At 39.9% G+C, this 11,156-nt stretch overlaps 2 protein-coding genes and 1 pseudogene across 2 annotated transcripts; 1 reads left to right on the top strand and 2 right to left on the bottom strand.

Moving 5' to 3' along the window:
- Positions 1–477: 477 nt before the first annotated feature.
- Positions 478–2,026, bottom strand: LOC117583125 (annotated as a pseudogene).
- Positions 2,027–2,693: 667 nt separating this feature from the next.
- LOC117583475 (cecropin-2) lies at positions 2,694–3,064 on the bottom strand. Its single transcript, XM_034271784.1, has 2 exons — positions 2,903–3,064; positions 2,694–2,843 (listed from the first exon to the last, which is right to left on the bottom strand). The coding sequence occupies exons 1-2, from the start codon at positions 2,999–3,001 to the stop codon at positions 2,751–2,753; spliced, it is 192 nt and encodes a 63-aa protein (XP_034127675.1). The 5' UTR covers positions 3,002–3,064; the 3' UTR covers positions 2,694–2,750.
- Positions 3,065–7,168: 4,104 nt separating this feature from the next.
- Positions 7,169–10,526, top strand: LOC117583748. Its single transcript, XM_034272266.1, has 5 exons — positions 7,169–7,411; positions 7,484–7,616; positions 8,463–8,704; positions 9,922–10,130; positions 10,201–10,526. Exons 2-5 carry the CDS (start codon positions 7,519–7,521, stop codon positions 10,504–10,506), a joined length of 855 nt encoding a protein of 284 aa, XP_034128157.1. The 5' UTR covers positions 7,169–7,411; positions 7,484–7,518; the 3' UTR covers positions 10,507–10,526.
- The last annotated feature ends 630 nt before the right edge of the window (positions 10,527–11,156 follow it).

Below are 11,156 nucleotides of genomic sequence, written 5' to 3'. Positions count from 1 at the left end.
GTAATGTAAACTTTGCGGTCACGTGCAGCGACCCCCGTTCATGTAAGTAAATCAAAGAAAATTACCAACAGAACACATAACATACCACACACATGGGCCAAGGGCACTCCCAGAACCCATCTCAAATTCAAGTTTCTCCTCCGCCCTGAAAAAGGTTCACAAGTGTTTTGACATTTAAACGCGTTTTGTGATCCAAATGACCACCAACAAGAGGCGGTGGGCAAATGACATGAGGTCTATTGCCCAGGGGAGCCCTTACACTTGTGCTGTGCACTGCGAATGCTTTGAAAATCCCAGGACAACTGTGAGAACCAACCCTGGGAAACTGTAATCAACTTCGAGTTGCCAAACTGTGGGACTCACATATAGATTTCGGGATGTAGGATAGTATGATTTCTAGTTTGATCTACGGCTATAACTCATGCTAATAAATAGGTTCCTAAATATGTTTACATTCTAAAAGGTTCAAAAGGGTTTTCATCCTCTGGCTGTCGCTGCTGCATTGGCGGCGGCCTGTTGTGCAATTCCCACAACCTGAATGGTGGCATTTCGGTGTGCTGGCCAACGCGTTCCTAAATAGAATAATACGAGCATCCGTAGAGATTCTAATGAATTATTGACCTGCGTCTTACCTCACAAGTCTTTTTCATAGTTTCTCCAGCCAGCCGGCTTCCGATTGTCCCACGCTGATGGCCAGGTTCAGAGCAACAAAGATGAAGATCTCGTTGAATTCATGATGAGAATCTTGGAGTGTTTTTGTGATTGTAGACAGCAAATGCTGCTGATGTGGCTATTTTTGTATGCGTTGGGTGACTGCTGATTTGCCTGAAACGACTGTTCCGGGGAATTTCTCTGCTAGACAAGAAAGACAACGACCAGATTCGATGGATACTTACTGTGAATCCCCGATCAGAACAGAAAATATCATAGCGTGGTGTTTGGCCAGATGCTGATACGAGCTTTATTGGATTGATACTCGTACACCGGGAAGAGCGGGAATTCACACAGAGACCTCACACACAACTGTACGTGGTCTATGCGAGGAGATGTCCCTGGCTCGGGCGTGCCGGGCGGACCTTTGTTCACATATCAACCACCACAAATGTAACTTTAATTTCAACCATAAAAAACCAACAACAACAACTGCAAGAAAAAATTATGAGGGGGCAGACAATAGACTCGAAGCAAAGACAACAAATGAATTAAATCAGTAGGGGAGGCTCAAACACAACACAACACACTCACACAAACACAAACACAGCAAGTCAGATATGGAGAGGGTAGGATGATATGCGCCTTGTCAGGATATGCCACTAATTTCCTTAACAAGTAAAAACGCTTTATTCATCTTGGGCCTTGACTTTGCCTTACACTCTTATGCCACATAACAGACTCTGCTACTGCTGCTTCTGATGCTCCTTTCCGGTCCTGTTGCCGCACAAAATGTAAATAAAATCGCTCGAATTAACCGCTGAGTGACAGCTACAAGTGGCAGGAGACTTGCCACAAGGAGGAGACACAAAAGGAGTGGGATAGCGAAACAGAGTTCTGTGTCATAACTGCCACTGCTTGTCCTTAGACAAGTTGCTTAAGTCCACAGCAGCGTAAGTAAGTGGGTAAATACCGCAACTGGTTCCTGGATATACTCAAGCCTAAGAGCGATCCCAAAAGCCCAGTGAACTTCAGTTGTAAAACAAAACTTGGAGACTATTCTCGACTTGAGCTTAACAAATTAATGGGAAAGATCGAATACATAGCAGAAGGAAGAACGAAAAACAAAAAATGCTTACCTACATGTACGTTAAGGAAGCATCACTGATGACGAAGACATTGACTTAGGCGTTGGTTATCATCCTCCACTTATTCGTCATAAAGATGATTGTCAGGCTACCTGGAGACAATGGACGGCTATGTAAATGTTTGAATATCTTGCCCGTGCTTAACTGAAAGGGAAGCAATTTGCAGTAGGGGGAACTTTTTGCCTCAGTCGCGACTGGGAATCACCAGAGCGGGCCCAGGGCACCATAACTGATATTGATAAAGCAGAGACGCGCTGATAAAAAAAAGCCACAAGTGAGAGCGCATTAATGAACTGCACGTTCCCCTGTTCCACTGATCACTCGTGAAGCGCTCTACTTGGGTATACTATGCATTTACATATGTACTATGACCAATTGCGTTCATTAATGGAATCATCATACATATGTATGTTGCTCTATTTATTCTCTATTTTTTCATTCGGATGTTGTTCTTGTTGAAACCATAATTCTGCCATTGATTTTAGGTATCATATTAGTGAGTTTCAATTAAATGCATTTTATTTACTTATGTCAGAGAATTAGGTTTATGAAAATATATCAATTATTTTGAAGTTAAACTGCTGGTCTGAACAGTCTCTCTTCATCCCTCATTTGATGTAAAAACTGGAAAACTGGAAAACTTACTAAATATGACATCTGAAAATAGGTTATTCGACGAGTTCGTTAACTTTTTCTTTCAGACGAATATTTTAGTAGGATGTCTACGTAACAGGCAAGTAAAACTATCTCGGAACGTATAAGGCACATTAATGTACAAAGAAAACACGCAGATAGATATGGCCATTAAAACATATAGAATGTATGAAGAAATATTGAACTCGAGGATTAGGAAGCATTAAATGGATTGCTTCAATGTTAAATGTGTAACTTTACTCAGGTTATGAAATACATTTTAATAATATTAATACAATTATTTGTAATTAGGAGACCTCAGCCTTTAGCTGTGGCTGCCACATTGGCTGCTTGTTGAGCAATGCCCAGTCCCTGGATGGTGGCATCCCTAGTGTGCTGGCCAACGCGTTCCTGTCAATAATGTTATGGTTTAGATTTTGAAAAATTTGTATATTATGCAAACGTCTTACTATTTTCTTGCCAATTTTCTTTAGCCAACCGGCCTCCGACTGCCCCATCCCGATGGCCAGGATGATGGCAACGACGAAGAAGATCTTGTAGAAGTTCATGATGAAATTTTCTAAGTATATTTCTTGCGTTATAGAAAGCGAGATGCGCTGATTATATGTTGTCTTTGGAGTTAACTGAACGTCTGATGCTTTTTCCAGTCAATCTACCGATCTTATATAGCGCCCTCCGTCATGCCGTCAGCTCCAAGCGATGCGATGCTGATAAGGTGCGAACGGGGGTTTGTTTAGCAAAAAAGTACACGAGACCGAATCGGATCGGAATCACCGTCGATATGTACATACATATGTACATATGTAAGTACATAGCTGGGGCGATATGAAATTTTCTGTTATTCATTTCGAGATAAAACTGGAAAAGTGGAAAATAAGACGGGAATTCAAAAGCAAATATGTACATATATGTATTTACAATTGTTCCTAACAATTAGATACAGGAGTTTATTTTATTGTATTATTTATTTATTTATTTTATATATACAATTCTAAGTATCTTACAGGTCCAAGAGTGTTTTCGAGTTATAAACGACAGCTTTAAACATATGGTTGAGTGGTTGAGTAATTCTGGGGTGTAAGCAAAAGTTGCTCCTGATGCTGATATTGCTGTTGTTCAGAGAATAATGACATTTCAAGGAATTCTTCAGGTGTCACAAAACATAAAACAAATAACTGAAATCAAATGGGCATTTCTCTTGCTGGCCTCAATTGTTGTTGAGGTAACAAGTGGCATAAGCCAACTGAAGTGCAGAATTCTAGATAACCAAATTCTTATAAACATGTAATTAACTTCACATTAGTTTATTTGCTTTATTCAAAAAATACCGATTATTAAAATAATAAATGTTTATAATAAGCTTTGGGACCCAAAAGTTCCGTCACCCTCGAACAGTGGCTGCTACATTGGCAGCATAATGAGCAACTCCCAGACCTTGGATGGTGGCATCCCGAGTGTGCTGCCCAACGCGTTCCTGTTATTAATTATATAGTATAGATTCTGAATAATTGTATCTTTTTCAACAAACCGGCCTCCGACTGTCCCACTCCGATGACCAGGATCAGGGCAACGAAGACGAAGATATTGTAGAAGTTCATGATGATAGTGATTGAGTATTTCTGGGGTGTGTACGGTGAGGCGTGTAGCTGCTTTGTGAGAAAGATTTGTTTTTGGGATCCGCCGAAAAATAGGCACTGCAGGCGTACCAATACGGGCATAGTTCTCTTTATAAATTAGCGGAGGAAGCGAATAAGCAAAGATATGGAGAGCAGAGAAAGCAGAGACAAGTCGATCAAAAGAAGAGCGAGTTCGAAGGCAAATTTCGAATAGAGATAGGCTTTAAATAGAGGTCGGCAGGACGCCATTAGATATCGCTATCGGAGGTACCGACTGTGAGTAATTAAATATGTACAATTGCAATTATTTCTTGTTTGGGCGAAGTGCTCCGTAAGTAAGGCCGAATAGGAAAAAAGAAGAAAGAAAACACGAAAACACATATACCCTTCCCACTAAAAATATAGGGTTTAGCAGTGCAAGTGCATGTTTGCAGCTGTTTTTTTTTTTGTCTCCACATTTTCGGTCTTGCTTCCCATGCCTTCACCCTTGTCTATTTTCCCCTCTCAGATGTGCATTTATTGTGCTTTTAATTATATTTTCTTTTACTTCTCTGTAATCTTAGAAAATCATAATCTTTAAATTTAGTTTATCTTAAGCAACATTTATTACATTTATTATTACAGTAAAAATTATGGGAACTATTTTTTTTGGGAAATTTATAATTAATGTTTATTAGAATTAAATAAATATTTATAGTGCCTGAACTCTTACAGCAAGCCCCTGTAGGCCCCTCAAAGACAAAGGGGTCTTGAAATTAATATTTTTTTTTTTGGCGAATTCAAGACCAAGATAGGGTGGGCGTAGCTGTGCCTAACCAACATCAGAGGTATGCTGTCCGTTGTCCGTTTTACACCTATAGTTATAGTCTTCCGTTTTAGGCGTTTATGGCTTTTTGTATGCACGTTTCAATTTATTTAAAGTAATAATAAGGTAGGCCTTAGCTAAGGACAAGAACACCACACTCGTAGCCGACGAGCCGCAGCCGGAACAAATATTAGCCTGCCGTCCAGTGCTAGGAATAACATCTTGCGTATACATGGGTTACCCGTTACAGGTGAAAGCGAATATTGCTCCTGATGCTGATATTGCTGTTGTTCAGAGAATTATGGCATTTCAAGGAAATCTACCGAGATTATATAGGCCCACCCACCAGCAAAAAAACAAACTAATTAAAATCAGATCGGAATCACCCTAGACGTGACGTTCTTGATTCATTAGGCTATGCCCAACAGGGGATATACAATGCTTTATATCTTCTGTTACTTTCTAGTTTGAGCTTTTGTACATGACAGTACTGACATTACTTTTTTAAAATTTTGTTTGTATTGCATAGGTACAGCGAAATTGGATGGTCACCCGACGATGAATCCGCATTGACCAGGTACTTCAGTTTATGTTATGGGAATGTTTCTAATGAAAACATTTTTTATATGAAAAATATATTTTACTGAAAATTTTGAACTCCAAAAAGAGTTGTATGCCGAACGGATACCAAAAATAGAATGTGATATTACTTTCCTTACATATCTAAAAAATTACATAATCGAAACGATTCCTTCCTTACGAGGGATTAAATGTGTATTTTAAATTTGTGCAGGAGCGCGAAACAAAACTCAAGGCTTTGGCGCCATCTGTGGGCTTCACGTTGAACGAGACGATATAAATGTCAGTTTTTACTTGGCGACAAAAAAAGGCGGACTATTCCGAAGATGCTATTTATAATCATAACCAATTTTAGATATCCTCAAAATAATTGGGCTAAATCGATAGAACACCATAGAGAACAAATATATCAAAAGATTTAAGATTACGGTATATTTTTCAAATGAGAAATTGCATTTTTTTTTATATTTTTGAGGGTCTGACAGTATTTTATATCGTTAGTTTCGCGGTCACATTGGTGACTCGGCTAGGGATGTCATATATTTAAAAAATGTCGGTAATATCACTGCAAGAATCGATATACTTCAGCTCGACAAATATAGATCTGCTTTATTTCCGCGAGGTACCTAGCAAACAGAAAGTAAAGTCTCAATAAAATGGAGGCAAAAATGCCGCTGAAGTGGAAAGATAATGACCACCGTGCGTCTCAACGAACTTAAGGCCATCAAACGTCAAGAAAAGGAAACAGTCATTATAGATTAATGAGATTAAATTGAATTTATTTGCAATTTTAATATGTTTTACTTATTTGAACGCCAGTAACTTCTTGTTGCCAAGAAACAGACCTGTTAACAACATATTTTAGGTTGTTTTCCTTTTGAGAATCATACCATACATTGAATCTTACCTAAACACTACGGGATGTGTAAAGGGTATTGTCAGATATTTATATACTCACATTAACATATGGACAAACGGTCGAAGAACCTCCTGGTTTCTTTCCTGCAGAAATGGGTTTACTCAATGTTGTCGGCGCTCATTTCGTTGATTGTCCTTCTCCACCGGTAATGATAGAGCCGCCAATCCCACTAAAAGTAATCTCCTGCACGGATCCATTTTTCTTGCATTGTTTTTTTAACCTTTTATTAAATTTTCACACATTTTCAAAACTAGCTAGTAATATCAAATAGAAGATCAAAGTCGAGGAATAGTGCTTCTATATGTAAGTGTGAACGTTTATTATTTTTGGTATATTTCTGTGGGATTTCTGTGCTCGATATCGAACCGCAAAAATGAGGAGAGGAGATAATCTTGCTCTATCGCTCTCTGCTGACCTAATCCTAAAGCTCGCTAATATAGCTTAATTGCACTAATGAACACTGAACAACTAAATATAAATTAATATATATTAATATCTGACTATAGAAAATATATGGTTTATGGTATTTATTTATTTATGTATTTTCAATTTAGAATTAACGGCTAATTATGGAATAGAAATAAATATAAATTAAATATGAGTATCGGAGAGGAAGCAACAAAAAATGTACAAATTTGCTAAAAAAAAAAGAGAGTGATGGTAAATGTTAAATAATTATAGTTATTCATAAAACCTGGAAAGGTTCATGCTGTACGTAATTAGACCAGCATATGGTGTTCGGTGGTGGGGGAAAGTACGGTTGGTCTTTAGCAGGGAACGCACCGTTTTTTCGTTTGTGTTTGAAGACGCACGCAAAACGGTACCCCAATCCATTCGTATTGGTACGAATCACTGTAATATCCGTGTACGTGAACGGCAGCGCCTCGGCAGAGCCTTGCTTATTCACAATAGATGATAGATAAGGCCGTGCCGAGCCCTGGTCATCGCTAAGCTTTTGTATTGATTCTCACACGCCTATTCTTTCACGTTTTCAAAACAAAACTGTACGGACGCGAGCCGCGCAAGACTATTGATCGAGGTAAAATTGCACTTTAAACATAAATTCGATCACAGGATTAGCTTACTTCTTTTATATTTTTCTATCTCTAAGCTTTCGTAATTTGGCGTAAGAAACACAAGGAACCGATGGAACCCAAGCGCGAACGGAAGCGGCTGTACCGCGGCTTGGACAATCATGAGCGCAATCTGTCCTCCTCGTCCTCGTCGCCGGCGTCGGTAGCTAGGCANTTGCTTTGTTAAGGGAGTTTGAAAGCTCGCTAATATAGCTTCATTCCACTAATGAACACTGAACAACTAAATATAAATTAATATATATTAATATCTGACTATAGAAAATATATGGTTTATGGTATTTATTTATTTATGTATTTTCAATTTAGAATTAACGGCTAATTATGGAATAGAAATAAAAATAAATTAAATATGAGTACCGGAGAGGAGGCATCAAAAAATTTACAAATTTGCTAAAAAAAATAGAGTGATGGTAAATGTTAAATAATTATGGTTATTCATAAAACCTGGAAAGGTTCATGCTGTACGTAATTAGACCAGCATATGGTGTTCGGTGGTGGGGGAAAGTACGGTTGGTCTTTAGCAGGGAACGCACCGTTTTTTCGTTTGTGTTTGAAGACGCACGCAAAACGGTACCCCAATCCATTCGTATTGGTACGAATCACTGTAATATCCGTGTACGTGAACGGCAGCGCCTCGGCAGAGCCTTGCTTATTCACAATAGATGATAGATAAGGCCGTGCCGAGCCCTGGTCATCGCTAAGCTTTTGTATTGATTCTCACACGCCTATTCTTTCACGTTTTCAAAACAAAACTGTACGGACGCGAGCCGCGCAAGACTATTGATCGAGGTAAAATTACACTTTAAACATAAATTCGATCACAGGAGCTAATCTTACTACTTGTATATATTTCTTTCTCTAAGCTTTCGTAATTTGGCGTACGAAACACAAGGAACCGATGGAACCGAAGCGCGAACGGAAGCGGCTATACCGCGGCTTGGACAATCATGAGCGCAATCTGTCCTCCTCGTCCTCGTCGCCGGCGTCGGTAGCTAGGCAGGTCTCGTCGGAAGCCAGCGACGATCCCCGCCCGACGACCAGTGCAGTGGCGGAAGCCAAGCGCGAACGGAAGCGGCTGTACCGCGGCTTGGGCAATCATGAGCTCAATCTGTCCTCCTCGTCCTCGTCGCCGGCGTCGGTAGCTAGGCAGGACAGTGCCATAACCATCACAAGTTCATCACAGTCCAGTGGGACCACCCAAATGGTCGTCTCGCCCGACGATCCCCGCCCGACGCCCAGTGAGCACCGCCGTCTACATGCCTTAACCCACATAAATGGATCAATAATAGTGAGACTACTAAAATGTTCGAGACTATACTCGGAATTGCGTCACTTGCCATGAGCCGACGGATTGTATGTCGGTTATGGGTCCGCAGCTCTCTGCCATTAGGATTTATTCTTTCGGTACCTATATATAGACCGTCCCTGATGTCGCGGGTAAAAATAATAATAATATAAACCCACTAATAATTATGTAATTAGATTTCAACATCTAAATAAAAACATATCTAGATTCTGGAGCTTTCAAATTCTGGTTATCAGACTAAATCGGAGCACCCAGACACTGTGTGGGAGAGAGAGAGTGCAATATGTTTACGAGTGCGTGTGTGTGGTTGCCGGGCCCGAAAGAAAAGGAGAAATAGACAGAAGAAAACAAGGAAAGGCAACGCGGAATGGAAAAATAACACTGCTCGACAAAATCAAACATTTTTTTCAGCTTCGAAGCTTTGGTTGAACAAACTTCTTAAAAATTTACCCATAAGAAAACATTGCCATCGAGAAATAAAATCTCCACCGCGAAGATAAAAATAGTATTGACCTAGCTTCGCCTTTTTAGAACAGCTCATCACATTAATAATCATGAGTAATTTACCGACGCCTTCAGTAACGCGTAACGGGGAAAACCATTTATATGTATGTAGGAGATGTATGTACTGAACTTCCAGTTCTTTCTCCCTTTTGTTGTTTTCGTTGCTTATTATTTTATTAGGGATGGGCGGCACTGAAATGGAAGTATCGCTTCACATTTATACAGAAATTAAATCCAATCAAAGCACTGTTTGAATACGCATTTATAAGATTAATTTTAACAAGTGAGCGCCCCATTTTTCGTTATCATAAAATCGTATTAAATTGCCGTATGTTTACCTGTTAATATAGACTACGATGGTGTTGATGGCTATCGATATTTTATAAGTTTATGAAAGATACCATTGAAACTGTGAGCCGTTTCGAACTATGATTTAACTAATATGTACTAAATAATATGAATGAAACTGTTGATGAAGAGATCTTCATTGCAAACATCTGAGCCTCGACCGTATCAACGACGTTGCGCACCACTCTCCCACACCTACACGATAGCTTGATTCAGTTACGCAGCGGCTTGTGTCGGCTTCTTTATATACAGGATGTTTCTGTCTGGAACGAATTGAAGATCTCGCTCCACATGAAGCGTGTGACAAATTTCTACACGAAGTCCTACCTATTGTGAACACATATCAATTGCCGACAAAGGTCAAAAAGCTCCTGGGGCTGCTGGATCTGCATCCGTGCTTTCGTCGCATCCAGCAGGGCTATCAGTACGTGCCCAATGCCGAGCTCTCCACGTGCTTCGTGCTGAAGGCGAATCGGGACTTTCGTCTGTCCAGCGCGTTACCAACGGTAAATAGAGGACCCAAGGCACAACTATTACAACAAATTCTAATTGTATTCACATTCACTCCACTCCTAGTCTAACGACTCTGCGCAAGCCTCCCACTCCCACACGGTGCTCATTAACGACGCGGCAATTAAGCAGAAACTCAGTGTTGGCTACTACTTCAAGATCTCCCCTGAGACTGCCAGCCTGTTCTCGGCCATAGTCTTCAATGACATGGAGTTATCAATTGGACAGCGGCACGATTTGGCCGATATCCATCGCCGCTTGCGGCAGGTAAAGCAATCCTTTGAAGCCACCGCCAGAGTCTTGGCATTCGGCAGGAATATACATAACGTGGTCTACGACATGGATATCTTTGTCAATATAAGAACGAAATGATGCAAGGCAATTAACAGAAACTATCACTAATAGACAGATTAGACATTTAGGATTTTTGTTGTTGTTGCAAGTGGAACGATTGACGAGACCTAAATTATATTAGACATAATATATAATTGTACATTATAAATTATAAATTCGAAAATGTCTCATCAATAAGTGCTTGAGGGTGAATGAGAACTGGAAGCCAAGTCCATCAAAATTTGGCGACTTCTTTTCGACGACCACAGCACGATTGCTATACACGTCAAAGTCATCGGGCATGGTGGATCCACAGAGTGTTTGCCCCAGTTTCTCGCTTGCATCTGGCATAACCTTCTAGAACTTAATATTATCCAGTTTACAATTGGTCTCCGAACCCATGTTGAAGTCCGTGAAGGCGATCCTCAGGATCTGTACATAGAATGCTGGACAGCTCTTTAAATATCGCTGTTCAATTGGATATTTCAAATATACAAACATATATTTTCATACGGGATAGCTAAAAAAAAAAAACACCCAAAAGTGTTCGTGCCGTAAGACATTAAACCTATTCAATTGCACCTTACATATCTGTAAGTGTAAGGCATATTATATATCAAATAAAACATAAGATTCATTCACCTGCCGCGGACCCCCACTGTAATAACACACGCGCTTGGGGCTCCTCT

Source organism: Drosophila guanche, unplaced genomic scaffold, assembly GCF_900245975.1.
Source record: "Drosophila guanche unplaced genomic scaffold, DGUA_6, whole genome shotgun sequence".
In the NCBI taxonomy this organism is placed as follows: Eukaryota; Metazoa; Arthropoda; class Insecta; order Diptera; family Drosophilidae; genus Drosophila; species Drosophila guanche.
The sequence above is the reverse complement of the archived record's forward strand: the minus strand, read 5'-3'. Positions and strand labels throughout refer to the sequence as shown.